At 41.3% G+C, this 26213-nt stretch overlaps 1 protein-coding gene across 1 annotated transcript in view; it reads right to left on the reverse strand.

Annotated features, from left to right (window-relative positions):
* The window catches only part of RFTN1 (raftlin, lipid raft linker 1), a 186459-nt gene that overhangs the window by 83789 nt on the left and 76457 nt on the right, over nucleotides 1-26213 (reverse strand). The window contains 2 exon segments of the mRNA XM_006907267.3: nucleotides 4336-4441; nucleotides 25876-26062. Of these exon segments, the coding sequence (XP_006907329.1) occupies nucleotides 4336-4441; nucleotides 25876-26062 (293 nt within the window).

The raw sequence follows: 26213 nt of genomic DNA on the forward strand, positions 1-26213 counted from the left end.
AGGGTAATTCCAGCCCCTTGGAGCCCCCAAGCCATTTTTTTTCATCTTTATAGTCAATCCTGCCTGATTCACTTAAGCTGGCTTGAGTAGGGCTCTGTTTCACACAATCAAAAGATCCCTGATCAAAACAGCCTTTCTCCTCCCTTTGTCCACCTTACACTCCAGCCAAGTGTGACTCTCTCAGCCTTGAAGCTTCATTCCACACTCCTGTCCACACCAGGAACAGCATTGTCCACCTCGCCCCTCCATCTTCGCAAGTGTCCATCCCTCACTTTGCAGAGCCCGCATTCTACACCACACCTCTCCACAACCTTCCCATGGCCACCCGGCCGCAGAACCTTCCCACTCTACCCAAGTCCAGTTACCATCCACTGGTGCTTCATTTATGAAAGGATCTACCCAGGCTCCAACAGTTAGTTGTCCCAGCCCCTGGGCAAAGCCCTCATCAACTCTGAGCTTAGTTTCCTTCTGTCTAGAAAGGAGACACCACTGCCAGGGTAGCCTCTTAAATGGAATTAGTGTGAAGCACAAACCAGAAAATGTGTGCAATGACTGAAAACTTTAAAACGCTTCCCAAACATATAAGCACTTTCCCAAGATGCTCCGGAGAATGTAAAGCAATTTGAAGATGAGCATGTAGGCTCTTCGCTCTCTATCACTGTCTCCTTAACAGTCCTCCGGAAACGCTGAAGACCAGGAAATCCCAAGGGCTCCACAAATCCACCAGCCACGCAGGACAGGCTCTGGAAGTACCTGGAGGGCGGAGCCTTCCTCTCAAAGGAGCAGGGGCCGCACTGTCACTCTCCCACAGACTCCCAACTCTCCGTCCCTAGAGCATCTGCTTCCAGGACTCGGAAAACACAGTCACTCCAAGTCTGCCCATAAATTTGAATTTTAAATGTTCTATGATCCAGAATAAATAATGTACATAAGGGACAGTTGGATAGAGCACAGCAGGATATAAGAGGAAAAAACAAAATGCAGTGACCCAGAGTTAATTTGATAAGCTAAAGTGTGCAGGGAAATCGTTAGACCATATTGAAAGGAATAGAGCATCTTTATATATCTCCCTTCATCCTCTGTGAAAAATCATGATAGAGAGGGAATGTGAATTATGGCATTTTCAGCTAATTTTACATGACACAGATACAAACAACTTTATTTTTCCTAATTGTGACAAATAATGAAATTGCCTTACCCTCCTTCTATCCACGTTCTCTATCCAAAGGTTCTAATTTACAACACTTAGTGGAAAAATAATCCTGGGGCATTGTTCTTAAGAAAAAAAATTCTAATCACTTTGAGTTTAATTCTAATATGCAGAGAAGACTATAAGCTTATCCTGTGTAATGTTACAATGACAAAATGAGTTAATTACCATCTCATTGTAAGACAGATCTACTTGTCATAGGAACAGGAGCCATTATTTCACACAAAATAATGACCCAGATAAAAAGTAATGACTGCAAGCTGTAGCCCCAGTGATACAGCTTCATCGTGGCCTAAGTGAATAGCAATTAACAAGTGCCACCACTATATAGATACATAGGGACCAACCTATTCATTAAGTATTTACTGAAAAAAAAACAGAAATGGTTTTTAGTATATTTCTCCTCAGGAAGCATTTGTGGTTTTCTACCTGTGTGAAGACAGAAAAATTTACACATGTGTGAAATTCTGCCATCGGCTGGAATAGCTGTTGACCCTACAGAGAGCCATTCGGCTCCCCTCTGCTCCTCGCACACGGAGGTGGTGTTTTCTTCAGAAATCCTGTCCAACAACAGAAAAGAAGAACAGAGGGAAGGGGGCCCAGTCCCATCAATTTGTCCCTCTTCTCCTGGTTGTCATGGCCACTAGCCTAGAAACTAAAGCCACAGCCAGTACTGACAGCCAGAAATGATGGATACTTCCAGGTCCAGCCCTCGGCCATAACAGTGCAGGGATGAATGGTGGGGCAGCCTCAGCACACCTGGGTTCCCCAAGGCAGGAATCTATATTTTCATCCTAATGGCCATGACCCTGAACTGCCTCTCTATCAAGATGAACAGAGGTAAGAGACTGGTACACACATTTGGAGACAAACTCTGGGACGAAAACATCAGGGCTGTCCTGCTATACAAGTTGTCTAGTCTATGTGGACCCAATAATTTCTATTGGAAAACCAGGGGTATGGCAAGTGCAGGATGGCACAGTGGGTTTTAAAATGTATAATTTTAAAATTGTTAAAAACAGGATTCTTATACATAGATTGAGCAGGTGTCAATGACTGATTTAACTAATTGAATGAACAAACCATCAGATACTAAGGTACACACACACACACACACACACACACATTCACACATGATCAGTGGAGAAAAAAGAATGGGATAAAAGTAAAAGTTAAATACAAAACCAGCTTGTCCTTCAGGGCTTACAAACCATAACTTTGAGGTTATCTCCTCTGCTGGACAGACGTCCATCTACACTTCAGACACTATAGACACACAGCATCTGAGTGCCTACTAATCAGGCTTCCATCTCCTTAAGAACTGATGTGGGCACAATGCAATGGGTCAGCCACGCAATGACCAGGTTTGGTTAAGACAAAAGTACCAAATCACATATTTTCAAAAGAGCACGTTTGATACTATGGCCAGAGCCTCATGCCCTCATCTTACCCACTTTCCCTCAAATATTCTCAGCATCTGAGTCTTAATCACAAAGCCATTTCTCAAAGTATTTTTCCCCAGTACTCAGATCATGGGGTAAATTTCACCTCTAGGATGTCTACTCTCAAGTTTATTAGAACAGTTTACTTGCAGCAATCCAGAGAAGATGCCCTATTTATAAAGACACCTTCATGTTATACAACACTCGTGTTCTCAGGCTTATGCATATGGGAACAAAAATTGCTTTTTCCCCATTTCATAAGTAATGATCTGAATTTTACCAGAGTAGGAAGAGTCTCTGATGCCTTAGTAAAATTACCAGAAGTTTTGACCTAGGAGATCATTTCATTTCAAGTCTGCAGCCCCGGCCCCCACCATACATGAGTGGTTATTTCCAGGGTCTTGTACAGCCTGAATACTCAATAAATATTGAAGGGAGAAAGGCAGGAAGGGAATAACAAAAAAAGAATCATTGGGTGTTTAAAGGGACCATCTAATTATTTCACTCTGCTGCAAAATTTCTCTCAACAGCCTCCCACTGCTTTTACAGCGGAGTGGTCCCTTCTCCCACCAGTCACGTGCCCTTCCGTCCTCAGAGCTCCTCTGCTCTTTAGATTCTCCTCACTCCCTCTGCCTCAGGTCCTCACACATGCTGCTCCCTCTGCTTGGAGGGCTCCCTAACCTGCCTCTGCCCAGGCAGCCCCTTTACCAGATAACCCCTCCTCACCCTTTCCGTCTCAGCTTGAGGCACCTCCCTGACACCCAGACCACACCACGTCGCTTGCTCCTCAGCTCCTCGCTTCCCTCCTTAAAGTGCTCATCACACTCCTTCAGGGATTACCTGCCTGCTGTAAGGCCATGAGGCCAGAGACCAGGCCAATTTTGTTCTCTGTATCCATTCACCTAGGACTATTTCTGGCCCAAAGTTGTCCACCAACATATTTATTAATGAATTCAACTAGCTGACTAGATCTCAAGCAAATCATAATCACCTCTACAGGATGGGGAATTGTCAATTCTTGTGGAAGACTAGGCAAGAGAGAACAGGTAAGCATTTGGCAATGAATTTAGCCCCAGTTGGGGCAAGGGCTTTCCTATTCCTTCTGCAGTCATCATATTAAACTCAAGTGGACCCTGCAATTAGGTGGCAAAGCTCATATGGCATGAAGAGGAGTTCAAAACCAGACACCCTTCTGGGCAGAGGATGAATCCTTTGCACGTAAGCAACTTTCCTTGGTACATCCCAGTCCAGTGGACACAGGATGCTGGTATGTTCCCACAGTAGGAACGGAAGGAAGCTCGTGGCAATGAAGACCCACAGGACGAGTGGCAGGTGGGATCTGGGGGGTTCATACCACCCTGAGGGTTTGAGAGGAATCCTGGCAGTGGGTCCATGGGCCTGCCAGCTGTTAATGCCACTCCAGCTTTAAAAGCCAGGGTCCAGGGTCCCACCAGCCTGGAGGGAGGGGAAAGCTACCTTGTTCCAGACTTGACTTTAGCCTGGGCAATGTGTGGGAGGGGGCTGCACCCTTGTGGGGCTGCTCAAAGGCCCAGGTCAGAGGAGGCGTTGGCTCCGGCCCCGCCCATGGAGTGTGGCTAACCAGCCCCAAGCCAGCCCCTTTCCTGTTCCCTCAGGCAAATACTCTGCCACCCTGTTCAGTTGTATCCTGACTATAAGGCTCACCTTCTCAATGAACTCTGGGATGATTTTTTTGTCTGTCTGGTGAACTAAGGAGGAACAGCAATCTAATTCCAAGATGTAGTCTTCATTGTGATCAGTTTTCTGAGATCTAAAGACAGAGGAAAAACACACAAAGATTAAGATTTTGAATAATATATAAAAAAAGCATAAGTGTTTAATAAAACCCCAAACTATTTCTTGAAAGCAAAGGCCAAAAAGGCACTGCTGAAAAATAATTTATAGTAAACAACTCAAATAATATAAGGAGATCTACATCATGGAAAGAACTCCTAGGCATATCACCAAGTAAAACACATCGTTCTAGAATGATGGGTTTAGCACAATATGGTTTACACATTAAACAACACACATATCCAGGCATGCTCGCTCGCTCGCTCGCTCTCTCTCTCTCAATGTATAAATGTATATTTCCCATTGGTTCTTATCTTCTAGGACATAGAAAAAGAACTAGTTAGACACACATCAAACCAGTAACAATGGTTACCTCTGGTGGGTGAAGAGGGTCTGCATGGAAACTGGGACTGGGGTTGGTGGTGGAGATCCAAAGAGATTTTAGCTGTATCCCTATTGTTTTTTTCACTTTTTCTGAAAAGACTATATTCATATAGTCTGCACTTAGAACGTTTAAAAATAATATCTATAAGACTTTTAAAGAGTTCGATCCCTACACAGGGCATTCTGGCAAAATCCGTCAAAATTAAAGATGCATTAAAGAAAAAAAGGCTATAAGGCAACTAAGGCAGAAATTCTGGGAAGGGGACGGCTGTTGGAGGCAAACACCTTCAGTCTTCTGGTCAGTGCAGGGTGCCCGGTGTGCCCTGCCATCTCCTCTTCCCACCATATACACATGCACGTGATACAACACTGCACAATCAGAAGAACCAGAGGCAAGCGGTCACCAGGAGGACATTCCGACAGTTCAGCCGTTCCTTTGACGGGTTCCTGCATGACACTAACTTGGGTCTTAGAAACTCCTGGAAGCCACGTTGTTGCTAGGAACTGAAGGTGATTCCTTGGCCCATGCAGGTGTCAGGCGACAGGAAGTGGGACGGCAAGGGTGGAGAACATGCTCTCCCTTCGCGGGGAGCGGGACTGCGAGATCATGGCCCGGGGCTCTGTCCAGGGCTCGCACCACATGCACAGCCACTCTGTACTGGCTGAGGGGGCGAGCAAGCCCATGTATGAGGAGCTCCACCAATGAAGGACTTCTGCCAGCCCCGGTGAGAGCAGGCGTAGCCAAAACGCTCTTAAACTAGGCACTTTCACACTAAACTCCTGAGACACATTTTTCCTACTAAACAAACAAACAGACAGACAGTTTCTCAAAGCATTTCTTGCTATAATATTTTTAAATGATTTTCTAAGATTTTTCCATATGATGCAAAGCAATTTATGCTACCCTTAGCCACCTGGGAATGATTTACACAAAATTCAAAAGTGAAAATATTAAAGAGAGATTTGGTTTTCCCCAGGTGTGCAACTGTGATTGGGTAGGCAAATGTCAATGGCGTATTTTGATTTTATTTTTTCTTTTAACGTATCTTTTCAGGAGTGGAGATTAAGGCACATGACTTTGAAATGCAAAAGAATAAACAGATTCCAAACTGGTCAAACTGGGATAAACTAATTCCAAAAGAATAAACCAATTCTGCCCCATGCTTCTCCCCTTAAAACTTTTTCAGAGACTAGATCCATGTTCTCATTCTCCCCCGACACGCTCATCCTGTGCCTACATTAGTAAAGAATCATCTTTAGTACAGGATCTAGCAACTGTTCCTCCTGACATACTAACAGGAACTAAGGCAGAAGATTCCTAACTTTTCAAAGAGAAGACTTGGTCATGACACACTGTCATGTTTTGTGTGAGGTCTCAAACAGCAAAGAGGCATGGGAGGAAGAGAATTCTCAGATGTGAAAACCTGGCTGCTCTGTCACAAAGGAGACTGATGTCGGACTGAATAAGGTTACTTATAAATACCCGTTGAATTTTAAATGGTGAGATTGAAAAACAGTAATCATTTAAAATAAGTTAACACTGTATTTACTCAGTAGAACACCCATAAAATGAACGGAGGGAAGAAAAGTCTGTCTTTAAGCACCTCGCAGCCCACATCAGTAGAATTGCCTTTAGTACAGGATCTAGTAACTCCTACCTTTGGTTCTGGAATGAGAAGTTCTATAAGAAGAGAGGCAGCTCTGGTTCATTTAGACAGATAATGAATTTAGGTACATCTGAACTGAAAGAAGTACAAAAGATCAACAAAAATCAGCATAATTACAAATTTTCAAGATGAAACATGAAAAATCACATCTCAGCCTATGGTCTATTGGGAAAGTAAATCTAATGCATATTGGGGGAATAGAGGAGCAACTAATAAGTCTCCTCTTGCCTTTAGGAATTAAAGGATTCACAATTTGAAATGAAAAGATTGTAACGATGAAGAATGGTTGAAGGGAGAGGAGGCGGCAAAGACCCCTGAATCTCCTGAGGACAGACGCTGGCTGCCCAAGCCTTGAAGTCAGCAGTGCTGGGTCAGAGCTGGGTGTACAGGCATAGAAACCCTCCACCTGCCACTAATCCTGTGAAAAACAACATTAAATCCACAAGCAAAGGTTGCCTGAAGGGCTGCCACAGGGAGTTTCTGGATTCCTCGGCTTTGCGGGGGTGGTAGCAAATATGGGTCCTGTTGTGACCATGCCCTAAGGTGACACCCAACGATCTCTACCTCCTGGCATTCATACCTTGTACAGTTCCTCCTCTTGAGTGGGGGTAGGACCTGCGATGTGTTTCCAATCAATAGGACATGGCAAAGGGGGCAGGATGTCACTTCCGTGTTTGCGTTACGCTATAAGACGCTGTCATAGCAGACTGGAGCTGGACGCTCCCCTTGCTGGCTGTGAAGAGGTAAGCTGGCATGTTGTGAGAGGGCATGTGGCAGGGAACTGCAGGCAGCCCCTGGCCCAGGGTCAGCCAGAAACAGGAATCTCAATATTCCAACCACAGGGAGGCGAATTCCACCAACAACCTGAAGGAGCACGGCAGCATCTCTCTTCCCAGTAAAGCCTCCGATGAGACTGCAGGCCCACCCAGAATAAGCCTGATGGCATCTGAAGCAGAGAACCCCAACCCCTTATCCCCAGATAAATGACAGAAACTGAGATAGTAAATGTATGTTGTGTTTTGAGACTCTAAGTTTGTGGTAATTTATTACAGAGCATCGAAAACTAACAATGGTTGCTGAGGAGGAAGACATGGCAGCCTCATGCTCAGAACGGGCCTCTCGTTGGTGGCCAGATCTAGGCCCAGGCTCACAAGATCCAGTCAGACACCTGAGGGCAGCCGTTGACCGGCAAGAGTGCTCTGCATTCCTGAGAGCGAGGGAACCCTGGCTCAGAGAAGTAGACATCCTCTTGAAAGTGGCACCAGGGACCACGGCCTGGCCCTTCGAGGGATTACAACACGAGGGAATAGATGTTCTGCAGTTAATCAAATGACTAAGGAAGAAGCATGAAGCTGAACTGCTCAGCTGAGCAGGCATCCACCACTCTCCTGTGGGAGAGAGGAAACACCACTGATGTTTCCTCAAAGGCCATGTCTTTGTGTCATCCTGGAAAAAAATATGGGAAACCACCAAACTTCCCCTGGACTGAAGCTCAGATGGCTTCCACTTCTGGAACTGTAGTGTTAACTACCAGCCAAAGCCTTCCTTATCTGGATTAAACACCGAATTCTCCGAGGTTAGATGCAGACACTCTGAGAAGAGCGTTGCTAATGATGAAACATGCTTCCTGTCTCCCTCCGTCCCACACTCCACAATTCTCTCTAAATTTATTAGTTCGAGGCTACGGGTTCTATAGCTAAGTAGAGGTGGGTATTTACCAGCTGTGTGCCTTTGGAGAACTTATTAAAACTTTCTGTGCCTTGATTTCTTTCACCGTTCAATAGTTATCTCTTAGCATCATTATAAGAATAAACAAGACAAAAGCACGGAAAGCTCCCTTCCCATACAAATACCGACCACACTGCTACTCTGTGCCAGACACTATGCACAGACTTATATCAATAGACTGAAGAGACAAAATCTCTGCCCTCAAGGAACTTACAATCTAGTGGAGGCACACACATGGGCACACGACAGAGTATTTTCAATGGTGGTAAGAGAATAAAGAAGAAGAAACAGAGCAAGGTAAGGAGAATCAGGAGGGCGTAGGGGTCACCAGGTACGGGGGGTAGATGGGGTAAAAGGGGTCAAATATGCAGTGACAGAAAGAAATCTAACTACGGGAGGTGAACGTACAATGTAAAATACACATGACTTACTTTTGAATCGTACAATTGAAACTTACTGGATTTTGTTAACCAATGTCACCATAATAAAAAATAAAAATAAAAAAGTGTGATTAGTACAGCCTCACTAACTCACAGACGTTTGGAATAGAGATCTGAGGAGGTCAGGGAGTTGGCCGTGCTTGTATGCAGGACAAGACCTTCCAGGCAGAAGGAAGAGCTAATGCAAAGGCCCTAAACTGAGGTCATGCAAAGAAGCCTTGTGGTTGGAGTTCAAGGAACAAAGGACAGAGGGGAGGAAGAAGGGACAAGTCAGGGAGCCACGGGGACTGAGATACTGTAGACCCTGCAGGCCGCCATGAAGACAGTGGCTTTTACTCAGAATGACAGGTGACGGTGTTGCACGGAGAAGTGACGTAACCTGATTTACTTTAGAAGGATCCATCTGGCTGTAAGGAGACTGTTACGAGACTAACTCAATGGTCCTGGTGGGAGATGATGGCGGTACAGAGTGGGTTGGTGGCAGTGTGGCGGCAGTGAGAAGTGCTGGATTCCGGATACACTTCAAGGTAAAACCTTTAAGACTTCCTTATGGACAGGTTGTGGGGCGTGAAAGGAAGAAAGCAGGTGAGGAAAACTCTGAGGGTTTCTGCCTCAGCAGCTAGGAGAATGAATGAAGTTGCCACAACCATGATGGGGAAGGCTGTGGGTGGCACAGGCCTGGGAGAAAGGTCAATAATTCAGTTTCAGATGTGCTGAATTTGACATATCGATCAGACATCCAAGCAGAGATGTCTGGCAGATCTTTACTTCAGGAGATGGGGCTGGAGATGTAAATTTGGGAGCCATCAGCTTCTAGATGGTATTTAAAGTAATGAGACTAGATGAGATCTCAATTCATGTAGAGAGAGAATAGTCAAGGACTGAGCTTTGGGACCATGAAGAGGCTGGGGAGAAAAGAGGAGGAAGCAGCAAAGGAGACCAAGAAGGAGCAAGCTGGGAGGGAGGAAGAAAACCACGAAGACATGCTGTCCTGGAACTTCAATCTAGGGAGCATGTCCGGGAGGCGGGGATGAGCCCTCTTGTCAAACGTTTCAATTAGCAAACTCACAATCTTCTCTTAAACTTATTTATCCTTCTGAAATCCCAAGAGGAAAACTGGATTTAATTCACCCTATGAAAATAGGTATGAAGAAATCTGTTTACACTTAATATATTATCCTGTTAAATGGGCCGACTGTCGAATTAATCTGTTGATCTAGATTCAGAATAGTTTGGCTCTTTGAAAAAAAAAAATCATCGTCGTGCTGCTGGGTCATTTCTCAGAAACAGCCTGGGGAAAAATTAACTGAAAAGAGCTCTGACTCATGTCGTATCTTGTGGCCCTCTCTTGCACACAGCACTGGAGAGCCGAGAGGAGTTTACTTTCAGCGATTCCAAAGGGATTTTCTGCAAGGAAGAGGGAGTAAAAGGATATCACTGAACAGAGATGCGATGTCCTGAGAGCCAGGAATGAGTAAGACAAAATGTAGTGTTAACAAGACCAAAACACATAGTGGTTCTGACTGTTTAAGACACTGGAGAAGCAGCTGAGACATTGCAGCCCAGCTAAGTTTTAAAAAGCCATCATAACATGACAACTGATGCAGTGTGGTGCCCTGTTTTGCATCCTGGAACTGAAAGAGAACATTAATAGAAAAACTGATGAAATGCAAATAAAAACCATAATTTGGTTAATAGTAATGAACCAATGTTAATTTCTTAGTTTTGACAAAGGTACCACGGCAAATGTGAAATATTAACGATAGGGGAAACTTGGTGAAGGGTATATGGAAATTCTCTGTAATTTCTTTGTAACTTTTATGCTAAATCTAAAATTATCCCTCAGTAGAAATTAGTTTAAGAAAAGAAAGAAGGAAAGCCATCATATTCTTTGGGGATTTGTGTGTTTGATTCTGTAATATTTATTCTCCGAGTCCTAAATTATACCTATACCTTTTCCTGATTATACTTATCATATGAGACCCCTCAAATCACATGAGGACAATGACTGAAATAACTACGTCTGAGAGAGGAAAAAATGAATCTCCTTTGATATGCCCCAACTTTAGGCACTGGAACGATCCAACAAGCAAACCTCGGGCTCTAAATCCGACAGGGTTTTCCACAAGGTGGGCATTCTCAGTCCTGGCTGCATTCAACCTTGAGATCACTTGGAGGGCTCTCACAAATTCTGATATCATTGACATAAGGTATGGCCTGGGCAAAGGGACTTTGGAAACTCCCAGGTGCACTCAGAGTGGAGAAGCACTGCCCAGGGAGGGTATGTTGTAACCACCACTCTGATTTTCCTTGGGGGATAACAAAACAAGTCATGGAAAAGAGAAGATACAGAAAAAATGATTTGTAGAGACCAATATGCAGACTCCCATATGCTCAGAAGAAGACAAATCTCCAAGAAAAAGAATCAGAGATAAAAGAAATGTGATAGAGACCTTTATCTATGCCTCTTTGGGTCAGAAAAACTCCAAGTACTTCCAACTTATTTTCATTTTTTTTTTGGCATGGTAAAATATACATAATGTTTACTGTTTTAAGCATTTGTAAGCATACAATTCGGTGTCATTAAGTAGATTCACAATGTTGTGCATCTATCATCACTATCCATTTCCAGAACTTTTTCATCACCCCAAACAGTCTTTGCTTCTTGGATGCTTTATAAATAGGACTTGGGCCAAAAATGAATGTTAACAAGTAAAAAATTTAAATAAATGCTTGTCAAACAAACACATGAAAGTAGTTTTAGACACTGAGCAACCGCAAAAACCTTTCCCAAGTGTAGAGTAGGAGAACAAAGAGCCCACATGCTAAAGCACCTCAGATGTCAACATAACGGTCCACAGATGCCAGAGTTGCTTAAGACCGTAATAAGGACCACCTATTTTGTGTCACATTGACCTGATTACTTGTATACAAACATCAACTGTAACAAAAACTAGATGCAAATTCAGAGCTGTACCCAGACATCCTCACTCATTACAACTATTACATCTGCCAAGAGTCATGTGGCCATTCCCCAGCCAACCGGTCAGAAGGTCAAACCAAGGGATGCCAACTTGAAGGTCAACAAACAATGAGTGAAAGAGGTGTTTGTTTGTTTGTTTGTTTTTACCAAAACACATAATCTAGACATGTTATTCTCAATGAAAGATGTAGGAATGGTCTTCATGTGCACCAAGAAATATTTTCCCTCCTATTTTCAAACACAGAGTTCTGTCTGGTGCCCTTTCACAGTCCCATTCCTGAGAGCTATGCAGCCGCAGAGGAACTTGTCTCCACCGTGAGGAGGTCACAGTGCAAGAGTGATGTTAAATGACAAGTGCCCATATCACTGAGGTACTGGGGAGACAACAGGAGTAGCAGAATCCATGATAAACTGGGTGGTTTATATCTCAGCCATTACTAAGAATTCCAGGCCAGTGTTACCAAATCTTTCTATTTTTTTTTTTTTTAAATCATTAAATTGCATTTTGATGGCAGCCGTAACTATCAAATTTTGGTTCCAATGTTTAATGTTATGTAAACCAACATGTTTGGGATTAAATTTGACCTCTTAGCCACCAGTCCCTGATCTCTGGGTTATATACACAAATCTCCAATGTGAGTCGTGGGAGGCTGGATGCCAGAGAAAAGATAAGAGTGAACAGATTATATAATTGTATCGTAATCAGAAAAACTCGCCCATAAACCCAACCCAGACATTTCATTCCCTGTAATGACTCAGGAGATTCTTCTCTTTGGTGCTTCTGTAATCCAGCCAGACCATGGTCAGTACCTTTTCACAGCCCTTGTCTGCAGTCATGGTGGCTGGGACATACCATTTACTAAGCCAGGAACATGTCTGCAAGCAAAGGCTGTAATGCTTATGACTGCTTTAATATTTAAAATTATTGCAGGCAAAAGGGTTAATCTTTAAATTATTCTGAAAAAATGCCAAGCAGTAAACTGAATGTCCATTTTGGTCTCATGGCAGACCTGAAATCAGGCTACTAAAAAACAAATGCCTGTTGAAAAATTGTTATAAGCTACACTTTTCAATAATAAGCATGAGAAAAAAAATCATAACACTACTTTTAAAAAATAAACATGTAACAGATCTCACTTCAACTCCTAAATCCCTTAGATAGCTTCAAAGACCATCAGTTTAAACATCTTCTTTTTCCCAGGACACTAAGCACAGTTCGAACTTGAGTTATGAAAAGAAAGGACAGAGAATGTGCAGTTTATCAATAAGGCTATTTTTGTTCCATAGGAATAATCAGAAAGAAATAGTAACAAACACAAACTTAGATTACTAGGCACTTTTCCAACTAGAAAAAAAATATTACTAAATTACAGAAACAAATTCTCTATCTCTGGGAAAACAGAAATTTTAAGATATTTTCCCCAAAGCAATACCAGAAAGGCTTTCTTTTTTTCTTAAGGAATAGTAGGGAGAGAAATCAGTCATAGATCTGAAAAAGATCTGTGATTGAAAGAAAAAGAAGACTTTCTAGTTTCATCAGCTTATATAAAACCAATGACAATAAAAACATTTATTTGTTCATTCTTCTTTTCATCATTTTCTTGACCGCTGGCTACATATAAGGCATTGAGTTAGATCCTGCCCTTAAGAAACTTGTAGTCTAAGGAAATATAAATTTTATATAAACAAAAGTGCTATGAAGAATTCAGTTATTTTCATTGTCAGGAATCAGAAAAAATTTTTAAAAAGAAAGACCATATAAACTGAGTCCTTGAAGCTGTGTGGAAATTAGTGATGGATAAAATGGATCCAATAGACATAGTGGATAAAAGGACTTTCTGGGCGCCAAGAAAAGGAATTAGTCTATAAAAAAGCATGAGTTATATGATGTAAATAATAAATAGGTCAGTTTGGTAAAAGACACATAAAGGTGCATGCAGGTTGCTTTTAGTTCAGCTGCATCAGTTAACATGATCCTAGTGAATATATGGACGAATTCGCTGTTAAGATGTATCTGAGATTGAGGCTCTGCAGTTAGTTGATAGAGCAGAAAAGTAAGAAATGAAGTTGGAAAGAAAGAATGGGTGTGTGTCGCTACAAGATGGGACTGGACTTCACTTTCAGATAAAGGAGAGTCACGGACGGTCTTAGACAAAAGAAGATACTAAAATACAGATTTCAGGAAGATTAAGCAAGTGGCATTGTGTATGATATAGGGAGAGGGGAAGAATATTTTAGGAGAGCAGAAACAGGAGCTGAACTAAGATTTTTGTAGAGGGAGCAGATGGATGGGAGAGAGATTTTAGGTATTTCTTGTCTCTGCAAACTGTTAGTGGGTTGGGGTAGGGGCAAGGGGAAGGGGAATAAACTGCTGCTTTCCAAATACATTTTCAGAACAATGGAGAAAAGATTTCAGACAATTTCAGACCTCTTTGCAAAATGAACCAAATCTAAAATAAATGAATAAATAAATAAATAAATAAATAAATAAATAAATAAATAAATGAGGCTGCTGGAGTCAAAAGTATCCCCTAATATTAGTAAAGCTTCAGAAATGCGTGAGGAAAAAAATAGCCAAGTAAACAAATCCTAGTGAATCTTTATATAAAGCACCTAACTAGAGTCCACCAGGGGAGTTCTGAAGTAGGAAGAAGGTAAATAGCTAACCCATCGAAGGGTCACTGCCCTTTCTGATTTTCCCTTCCTCATTCATCACTTCTGTTGGTAAAGGTCTGGTATTATGGGGAAAATGCTGAAAATGATGGGGGAAGATGTACAAATGATACCCTAACCACATGTGTAATTTCTTTCCTAATTTTTCAATATACATAAATATACATAGATACCTCTGTTCTCCTTCAACATGGGTATGTCTACTCCACTTTGGTAGACAGTACATAGAATTTTCAGAATGGTCACAGAGCTCTGAAATAAAAATTTACTTCCAATAACATTGAATTCTATATTCTTGAAAACACATGTTGGAAATTCTTCTCAAATTAGTATGTAAATATAATTATGATTTCAACAGGGTTTGCTGGGTACTGAAGAAAATTACTTTAGACTTTATATGAAAAACTCAATGTGCAAAAGTTGCCAAGATCCTGAAAAAGAAGAATAGTGCCCTACCAGATAATAATATACACTAAAATTTTATTGTAAACAAAATAGCATATTAGCACAAAAATCAATAAATAGATTAAAGGAACGACAAGAATCAGGAATAGATTATGGTATATATATAAATCCAACTTGGAATAAAAGTGGAATTTGATTCAGTGGCAGTTAATTTAATGTAATAAATGCTGTTGGCAAAGGAGATAATCTGGAAGAAGATAAAGTTAGACTCCCTACCTCATACCCCAACTCTAACCCAGTGGTTCTCAACTGGGGGTGGTATTTTCTGTCAGGGGACATCTGGTAATGTCTGGGGACATTTCTGATTGTCATAACTGCAGAGGTGGGGAAAGGGGACGTTTGCTTGAAATCTAGTGGGTAGAAGTCAGGAATGCTGCTATACATCCTACAATGCACAGAACATTCTCCCACACAAAGACTTATCTGGCCCAAAATGTCAACAGTTGAGAAACCATGTAGATTGAGAAATCCTATCCTAACTCTAGTGGTTAAAAGATAAAAAGGAACAGTGTTCGAAGCAGACAAATCCCAATGTGAATACTGGCTCCTCCATTCACCAAAAGTGTGACTCTGGATAAGTCGCCACTGAAGCTTATTTTCTTCATCATGGCTTTCGAGAGTAAAGAATGTATATCATGAAGTAATGAGCAAGGACTCTGGCCAACCACAGAAATAAATAAATGGCAGCTATTCTGACTATTAGCATAGATGATAAATTATATTAGGAAGTGGCTGCAAACATATAAACAAATGTTCTGCATAAGAAAAGTGAGCCTCAAGATGGAACCTAAGCCCCATACCTATACTACACATTCCCACTTACTCACACCACACTTCACTGAGAAGTCATTAATAACTTCTTCAACCTAATTTTCCTAGGATATAAAATGGGAGGAGGAAGGGTATAAGGGAAGATAATAGACTTTTCAGCTACAAAATAGAATAAGTGAAAAACCTCTGCTGAATGCATAATAATGTTTTCAACAAATATTAACAACAAAAATAACCATCGAGAGGACACAGTGAGAATAAATTACAACACTTAACACATACAGGAATGAAGCAAAATTGCTCTCAGACCCTCAGAAAACAGGTGTTGTATGAATACGAGTTAGTAATTTAGTTTTTCAAGTCTTTGTAGCCATTTTAAGTTCTAACTCATGGTTGATGAATAAGAGGCAAATGAAATGATGTACTCCACTAAATCATATTTATAGCATCTACCTCTTTGTAAAATGGTTCTATCTTTCGACCACTTAAAAATTACAGAAAACAGCTAGATTATAGAGATGATCATTATATCAAAATCTTAAGACATTGAAATCACTAATAATGTACTTAAGATGGATCTGAAAGTTATTTCTCACCTGCTGCTGCATTCATAGCTAAAAATGTAAAATTCGATTAGTACTAGTCTTTTCAAGGACCCATCACTGATAATGCCCATTATATCTTTCTCAGCTTGAAAACACACGCACAATCTAAGTTACCTTTGATTGACAAAGAAAAGACAAAAAAGATTTTGCCAGGAAAATTTAAAGTAAGACCATCTGAGTTCCTAAATTTAATATGGGATAGGCATATAAATACAAAAATCTAACACTTTAGTAAAACTATTTGCAACTAAATTACCTACATTGTTTGCATATGGCTCTCAAAATAGTAAGTGGCCCTCTAGTCCACCTGCAATGCCTAGAGAGTCCATTTTTTTTTTTAAGATTGTGTGTACATGTAGGAGGGAGAGGGAGCTTTTATTTATTTTATTTTAAAACAAATACAGACACTTCATGCTACTGTAGTATTTGCATAAGTTTTAAGATCAATAGAAAATTTCAAAGAAATTTAGTGCTTTTGCTTCTGTGTTTTGGGTACCTGCTCACTGTCCTCTGCCATTCCAAACTACTTCTGGAGGAAGACTGGCAATCACTAGTTTACTAATTCCCTCTCTGAGGAGACAAAATAAATAAATAATAAAATGTGGGGAAAGACACAGGCAACCAAGGACAGCTACGAAGTGGGAAAAATGAGCTTTCATTAAAACAATGCACATCTCTCTTATTCTCTCCATTGGGATAAAAGCTGATGCCCTGGAAGGAGAGACTATGAATAACCAGGCGAGCCATTTAGGGGTATGGATTGGCACAAACTCTCCCTCAAGAGAAGGTGGCTTTATGCTGGCATATTAGATTGGAAAGTGCAAACACAATAATTAACAGGGAATCTTGAAACTTCAACACACCAGAAAAGGGTGTCGCTCCATGTGAAATGGGAAAATAGGAGGAATACATTAAGGTAGTCTTCGGTGATGCTGGACAGCTCCGTGGGGGGTAACGTGGCAGCCCTAGAGAGCTAATCAAGTTCTCCCAACAGCTCAGGGAAGCTTGAGAAAACTGATGAAGGATGATACCATGCCAGCAACAAGGGGCAGCTGCAAGCAAACAGTGGGGGCCTTTCTTATATCCAAATCCAAAATAATGACCTCCGTGCTAAACAACACTTTTGTATTCTCTGCTCTGATTTAAGGAAAGAACTTTGAATCCACCTTCCTTGATTTCTGCTTCCTGGGAATAAACCAGCTGCTCTGGTTTCTCCACCACAGCAACACATGTCAATCACTGCTAAGCCTAGCGTTAGTTTTCTTCTCCGTGTGTGATTCCAACAATCAGCATGCTCTAGGGCTGAACCCCAGCCTCATGTGTGAGCATTTTCTAGGGCACACCCCGGTAGGCGCTACCACCCCCTGTGTATTTCATTTAATTATGAAACCTCTTTCCAGAAGCCTTATGATTCTCCCAAGAGTCAAAGTAATTGGTAGAAATTAGACATAAAGAGACACAAGGCCACTTAAAGAGGACACTTTCAACTATAATTTTTGAAAGGATTTTCTTTTTAGTTCCAATATAATTTTGTACTTTCCCAATTTTGCCCTTTTCAAATGCCAAAGAAAATGTTCATGTTACCTTGTGGGCTATAAAGTAGGCAATGTAATGCATTTGTACTCCACTTAAGGTCCACGACGATTTCCTTTTCTTTGAAGGCCATCCTTTGGATGTTTTTTAAAAAGAAAAAAAACAGTGAAAAATAACATACCTGTGGCAAATCACTGTTATTTGAGCAATGAAAGAATCTTCTGTGTGTGTGTGTATGTGTGTGTGTGTGCGTGTGCATGTGTGCACATTTCACTACATTGTTCTATGCTGTGTGTCTGCATTATCAGGATGCACTTCTGGTACTGGTAAATATGTAAACCAAAGACAGATCTATCTTGCCATGAATTTATGGTCCTTTAATGAAGGATGGTAGCAAAATTTCAGGGCATGGTTTTATTCCACTCAATTCAGGAAAATTCTGTCAAGCAACACCTATTCAGCACCTGACACTCTAAGTAAGTAACGGGAATCCAAAGATGAAAGAAGATTTAGCAAGACGGAGGGAAGGTGAGCAGATATAAAAAAGCAATAACGAGAGCATCTGAGAAGTATGATGAGTACTGTGTATAAAAGGGAGAGTAGGCAGCTCAAAGGGTAGACGATTAACCCCACCGAAACAAGCATCAGAACATCTGAAATCTTTAAGATTGCAAGTTGGCAGCCAGTGGGTGGGTGGGGGGCTACGCAATGTTATTTTTATAAAGTGAGATTAGAGTTAAAAAAGAGAAGTTTTCATATTCAAAAATCCAGATTTTTGGCTTTTCTTGAAAAAAGTACAAGATTTGGCAATACTTGGCAACAATGGGGCAGAGTTAGGCATTGGCTCTCCAATATTCAAGAGTCCTCACTCAAGAAGGCTGGTTCCCGCAGGCCCCTGAGTTTACAAACCCTATTTTAGAATAAAGGCAGAGTCTTCAGAATTTCAGATTTCTGGACCCAAGAGGGGAGGCAAAGAGTAAAGCTGAGCACTCTCTGAGATTTGCTTTCTTGGAAATAAAGCAGCAAAAAGCCAAAAGAATTGTCTCTCTCTGCATCGCTTGACACTGGGTGGCCAGAGCTGACTCATGCAGCAATCTGTGCTGCTCACAGTATTTGAGACACAGCTTGCCGATGCGCGCTGAGAGGAAAAACTTCTCAGACTCAAAGCATATGGTCAGTCTGGAACAGGGCAACTCGCTTAGCACAGCTCTCCTCTTGGCAAGCCACTGCATCTCCTCTGAGCATCGCCGGAGGCATCTGGTACAGAAAACAAGGACCACGGCAGCCTGGGCTCAGTCGAGCGACAATGAAGTGGGCCTCTCCTCATGGGCTCACCATAGCCTCACCCAGCTTAGACTTCTCTCTCGGCTCCTGGACACCTCTCAGTGGACATCTTGTTGCCAGCAACTGCCACAAACAGGATCCCACCAAACTGACCTCATTTGCGCTCCTCCTGCGGTGGACGCACCCTTGATGGCTTTCTCCCTTTCCTCATCCTCATGTTCCTCTTCTCATCATCTACTTCTGGGAAAGCCCCATCCAGACACATCCCCTTCCCCAGCCCCAACCCCTCCCTCTTCTAGTTAATCCTCTGAGACACTAGGAATCAAAGCTCACTCATATTTTGATTCTTCCTCTTCCTCCATGCTGTCCATTTCCAGCTAAACATTAAATCCGATATTTCCACTTATTGAACACATCTCACATTTATCTCTTCTTTAGCTTCTTACTACAAACTACTTTCATTACCGATCATCTCTCACTATAATTATCGCCATGTTTTCTCAACTTCCATTTTCTTCCCTTCTTAAGTGTTTGAAAACTCAGCACCTCTAATGGTTGTTCCTCTAAAACAAAGCAAAACCATACAAAAATATTGCATTGGTTCTTCACTGACTTCAAACTCCTTAGTCCAACATCAGAGACCACCTGATAAAGACCCCCATGCTTCTCGTGCCTCTTCTCCCTGATTCCCTCTGGACCTCATGCTCTAGTCTCCCCACATCATCCGTGGCTCACTTTCCCAGCTCCAGGCTCCAGACTCTCCTGGGCCGGTCTCTGCCTGGGAGACCCTTCTCACTATCTCTGTCCCTATTCAAAGCCACCCATCATTCCAGACCCTTAGCAAACGGGAGCCTTGAGCCTCCTTCTCTAGAGCACCCCCCATTAACAAATTCCAGGTGAGAAGTGAAAACCAAGACCCACAAATTAAGCTGGACATTCACATAATTTGCATATATACTTTACATCCCCCTAGTAGATAAGTTTCTTGAGAGCTGGGAGCTCTTTCGAGTCATCTTTGCATAGTGAAGCTACATCACACATGTTTATCTTAGAAAAATCTAACTGAAAGGGAAGAACGTTTACCACTTAAAACGGTGCCAGTTATTCTACTCAGCAGGCAGATGTGCCCCAGAATGGATGTGAGACAGAAGGCGTGGAGATCCTGTTTCTTCAATCTCAGCTCCCACACACACCTCTCTAGGTGCAAGCATCTCAGCACCCTAGGTGTGATTCTAATGAACACCCGCTATAAACCAGAACCAACTTACTTCCCCATGAGTCTCACTGTTGGAAACACCAATCTGATATAGTCTTGAAGGAAAACATGCATTAGTCAGGTAGAGAGATGCTACAGTGTTACATTTCATGAGCAATTAAAGAGATCTTCAAGGGCAGTTTTGATTATATGCATTTTCCACCTCCTACCCAGGGCTTCAGAATCCTACCCGTGCATTACCTGCAGTTCCTCTGTGTGCCCTGCCCCCTGCCCCTAGGCCCAAAGGCACCTGATGAGTGTACTGGTCCCTTGTACCATATAAGGCATCATTCCAGGGAACCTGGACCCAAATGGCTTCAACCCATTAGTGATGAAGAACACATCACTGACACCCTGAACTAGCTCTTTGCATGAATGACAATTCAATAGCTGAAAAATGGAGTGGCACAATGCATTTTTGTACTTAGTCTACAGCCCTAGATCCAACCTAGAATTAAACCCACACTCATGAAACTTCAGAACTGACATTTTAATAACTGACTCCACTTAGCCATCAAGTTTGGAGGTCTTTGGCAACTCGTTCCTTAGGAAAACTGCCCGAAAAAAATGAAGGACAACTTAACTATATTTAGAATTCAGAGTGAATGCAACTAACTAACTATATTGTCTGTAAAAATCACTAAATGTTCCAAAGAAAGACTAGAGAGAAGGAAGTACAAACCCTCTTTCACTAAGTATCTCATTTGGCTATTCATTCTCGAGTCAGTTTTCAAAGTAACTGACTTTAAATTCAACACTCAGGATTAAGAACAATTTATAGTCAGATATGTGATTTGGCCTGCCATCTTAAAATGAAATAGCGGTTATCAGAATTTCCAAAAGAAAAGATCAGGTAATTTTTCATGGATGTAAGTGAAACTTGTCAAAGTGAGAGAGGGCTCAGAGGAATGTTACTGCACCGAGCTTTGGGAATGACTCATTAATAATCCAGTTAGACTGTAAATGATGCTTTCAAATTACCCACACGCCACTAGAAAACACTGTACTGTGCTTATAGCAGAAGGTGACTTCTCTTTTTTCCAAACTCCCTTTGCATGAGGAACACATCTTATTTTCTCAGTGAAACTGCAGGTACCTGGAAAGCAGACTCCATGCCCAGGTGACCCTTGCACCTGCACCTTCTAACTTCCCACTAAGTACAGCTCCTAGCATGTATCTTACAAAGGACATAAGCTTAATAAGTGTTTGCAAATGAATGAATGTAAGCTTGTATGGTTCTGTTCCTTTCCCTGGTCTTACTGCAGACCCTGAAGTCTGGTTACTTACTAAAAACTTATGTTCACCTTTCGAACATATTAAAGTTAATATCCAAGTTTCAAGTAGTCATCCCATGGTGATTTTTGCTAATGAACTTGATCTGGACTGATAGTACTCTAGAACATTTATCTACAGCTCTTTCAATGTGGTCTACTTAGAAAATATAAAATACCAGTTATTTCCTCTTGGAGAGCGAAATTATTTCATTTAATAGTATCTATGGCTGTCAACACTCTGGTAGACTGTGAAAAATATCGTCTCAACTGTCTGTATTAAATATTAATCACATAAGATTTCTTTTGCTTTGTTTTTACTACTTAAACTCTCTCCTGACAAAAAAAGCTTCTGTTGTGTTTTTTTGTTTATTTTCGATAGCATGGGGTTTTTTCCTCATGATGCAAAAACACATGGTTATTGCATTTACTAGAAGAGAAAATGTCTGTTCTTTAAAATTACATTCGGACATATCTCCTCGGGCAAGGGAAAGAAAAGAAAAAATAAATAAATGGGACTACATCAAACTAAAAAGTTTTTGTACAGCAAAGGAAACCATCAATAAAACAAAAAGACAACAGACAAACAGACTGAATGGAAGATATTCGCTTATGATACATCTGATAAGAGGTTAATATTCAAAAATATAAAGCGCTCATACAACTCAACAACAAAAAAACAATCCAATTAATTTAAAAATGGTCAGAAGATCTGAACGGATACTTCTCCAAAGAAGAAATACAGATGGCTAATAGATATATGAAAAGATGCTCAAGGTCACTAATCATCAGAGTAATGCAAATTAAAACCACAATGAGATATCACTTCACACCTGTCAGAAAGGCTATCATCAATAAATCAAAAAACGACAAGTATTGGTGAGGATGCGGGGAAAAGGGAATCCTCATACACTGTTGGTGGGATTGCAAATGGGTACAGCTGCTATGGAAAACAGTCTGGAATTTTCTCAAAAAATTAAAAATGGATGTAACTTTTGACCCAACAATTGTACTTCTGGATATTTATCCAAAGAAAACCAATTTGTAAAGATCTATGCACCCCTATGTTCATAGCAGCACTATTTACAATAGTTAAGCTATGGAAGCAACCTAAATGCCCATCAGCAGATGATTGGATAAAGAAGTTATGGTTCATATATACAATGGAATATTGCTCAGCCATTAAAAAATGAAATCCTACCATTTGCAATGACATGGATGGACCCAGAGGTTATTAAGCTGAGTGAAATAAATCAGACAAAGACAAATACCATAGGATTTTACTTATATGTGGAATCTAAGGAACAAAAAGAACTAATCAAAAACAGACTCACAAATATAGAGGACAATCTGGTGGTAGCCAGAGGGGAAGGAGGTTGGCAGAGCTGGGAAAATAGAGTGAAGGATTAAAGAAGTACAAATTCGTAGTTGATAGATGGTCATGGGGATGGGGAGCACGGCATAGGGAATGCAGTTAGCATTAATGTAATAGCTAGATGGAGAGCCAGAGGAGAGAAAGAGCAATTAGGGGGATTGTTTTGCAAACTATATAAATGTCTAACCAATGTGCTGTATACTTGAAAATAATAATAAACTAAAGTTTAAATTAAAAAATAAAATAAAATTACATTGTATAATGACTGCTTACCACTCCTCCCACCCAATACTAATGGGACATGGAAGTGGAGTAAATTTCTTTGGTCATACTTGCCATGAGAATGGTGAATTGCCATTTGCAATTTTCTTAAAAAAAAAAAAAAAAAGATGGGTCAGTTTCAAAGATGCAGCACAAAGTTATCCAAGGGATTTCTTTCTCTACAATCTGTTTATTAAGGAATTAGAGTCATCATTAAAGTCATCCAGGCAGGCAGGTAGTTCAGGCACTCTAGATTAGAGCGAACTCAAACCCAAGGAGAATGCCATCTTCTCTTTTTTGAAAACTCTCCTGCATACCACTGTCTCATTTCTTAACAGCTTGATTCATTTTTCTTTTCTAGAAAGTAAGCTCATTAGCTCATGGCCTGCCCTAATGAATACCCCAGCTCCACTTCTGGATTTAATGGACTAGTCCCAAAAGTGGTTGTTCTTACTCCTGAAAAGGACTTTCCTCATCCACCTCATCCAGTCAGATAATTTAGAGTTGCTTTAGACCTTGAAAATCATTTAGTGCTAGAAAAATCTATTGATGTGCCCCGCCCTACACCACTTACTAGTAGCCAAGTGCAACCTAGAACACGGGCCCTCTTCACCAGGTGCCCTATGTTCTTTATCACCTTTCCAGGTGATCAAAATTTTCCCTCGGAGTGACATGGTAATCCCCAGTAGTGTTTGTGAGTGTCAAGCATGAATCCAGATAAGAATTATTTGGGTCCTTCATGCCCTTGCTACTCTAAGTGTGGTCCATGGACCAGCAGCATGGGCATCATCTGGGCACATGTTGGAAATGCAGAGTCACAAGGCCCACCCTAGAGCTGCTGAATTCAGATTCTGCACTTGAACACTATCTCTAGGAAATTCATAGAATGCTTGAGAAGAGCTATTCCATAGCAGAAAAAAAAAAAAAGACATCTTTACACTTAGAGTCAAGTTCATTTCTAATGTGCTGACTTCATGGTAAGTCCTGTGCTAACATGACCTCCTATAGTGGAATTACACTGAGAGATACTTCTGTGGCCTGACCAAAGTGAACTTCTCCTATCTAAATATCAAGGCCAATGGAATAACCGAAGGGATAGAAATACTGGAGCCCAGTGAATGCCTTATGTAAATTGAAAGGCACATGGTATGTCAGTTTTATTTCTCTTTCTGAAATTCTTTTTGATTTGAAGACCACTGAGTAGTAAAACGGAGGAGTAATGAAACTGCTACCTCATCTAAAAATCAAAGATACCCTCCTCAACTTCTTGTCATAAAGGGATTGCCCACGGAATCATGGGTACAGAAGCACAGCAGGTGCTTCACACCAGGGTTGAGGTGTAGTTAGGGAGTTAGTCTGCCTGGGATCAAGTCAGAGATCTTCTTGCCACGATCTTGTGCGGCCTTGACAAATAACTCAACATCTGGGCCTCAGCTTCTTTACCTTTAAAATAGAAATAAAAATGGAATCTACTTCATAGGCTGATTATGAGAATGAAACGATACTCATAAAGCCTGGCACACAGTGAACACTCAATAAATGTGACCTACAGTCTCATGTGGCCGTGAAACCTGAAACCACTAAGGCTCCCAGAACAATTTCCCCTTGTGATTGACCCAGGTATTGATCCACAGCCAATAGACATAAAGAAACCAATATGCTAAAAAGGCAGATGTTAAAAATAGTTTCACTCTACAAATACCACGGTAATTCTGGACATTAGCAAAGGTGCATGCCACCTTTCGCTTCAAATTCTAATGCATGTTGACCTGGACCAAGAGCCCCAGAGCTCAATCAGCCATGAAGAAATGAAGAAATCTGCTTTCCAAAAAGAGGAACCCATCTTAGTCACACAGCTTCCTGCCTCCCAGCTGTCCCTCCTGAGCTCACTCGCCCAAAGTCTGTCCACCGGGCAAAGCAACTTCTAAAAAGACAGAAAAAGAAGCAGTCACTCTGCACTTTCTCTCTTTTTAATATGTGACCCGTGTTGTCATTTCTCCCATAATAGTTGGCCAAAAGACAGATCTGATTTCCTCTGCCAGACTTTATTTCAATATTTATTTTTACAAAAGCAGCGAAAGCATACTGTGTTTTCTATCCCACCTTCATTGTTTAAAAAAATTCTTTAAAATTAATATTTATTGCTCCTTTTGAGAAACCAACCACCACCTCCCTTTTCCTAATTAGATCCACTGAAAACATAAGATTAAGCATTCAATTGGGCAAGCTATACTGAAAAACATCCTCAAAGCCTTGAAAATAAAAATCAAGACCAAATCAATTTCAGCACTTGGTTCAAGTAGGTTTTGCTTTTCCTTCCAAGTGATTGACAGAACTTATGGTGGGCTCAAATGGTAAAGTATTTCTAGAGTTTGGGGAAAGACATTAAGTTTGTATGTAGCCTTTAAAAACTTGGTGTGTTTTCTAGCCATGCTTTTCAGATTATAGTATTATACTTTAACTAGTTGCATCATTCTGAAAGTATACCTGTTCAGAGGAAATATTTTCCTAGCTAAGTTTAATCTAATAAATTAAAGGAGAGAAAGGATGTAAAATGAAACTCTTTACTTCTGCAGTCGGGCTTGGACAGTCACAGGGCACTATGTAACTTCTCTCTTGTTGTCTAATGTTTTGCCTTACCCGTCAGAGGGCAGAAGCCATGTGAACATACATTAGCCACCTCACGATGCTAACCATCTACCCTTGGAGGCCTTACCTTTCGGTTTTCTTGATCAGGATGGCCCTGAAGATGTGCTCAAGGGGTGTCTTCTCCTGCTCGTGGGTTGGCTGCACGAAAGGATGCAGGGCCGCCAGTGAGAAGCCCTGCTGATACAGCTCCAGGAGCTGGGCAGGCAGGTCTCGCAGGGAGGCCAGCCTTACTGCTGAAGACCGCGGGAGCTCAGCTGTGAGTGGAGAGAGGAGAGGCTCATCAGAGACCCACCAAAAATGCCTGCCCTACCCTATCCAAGTTTCTTTCCCCTTACCCAGGACCTCTAAGTTACCTCTTGCTAAAAGTGAGTTTGTTCCCATCTTAACTACTATCTTCAAAGAACT

This window comes from Pteropus alecto, unplaced genomic scaffold, assembly GCF_000325575.1.
Source record: "Pteropus alecto unplaced genomic scaffold, ASM32557v1 scaffold92, whole genome shotgun sequence".
Lineage (NCBI taxonomy): Eukaryota > Metazoa > Chordata > Mammalia > Chiroptera > Pteropodidae > Pteropus > Pteropus alecto.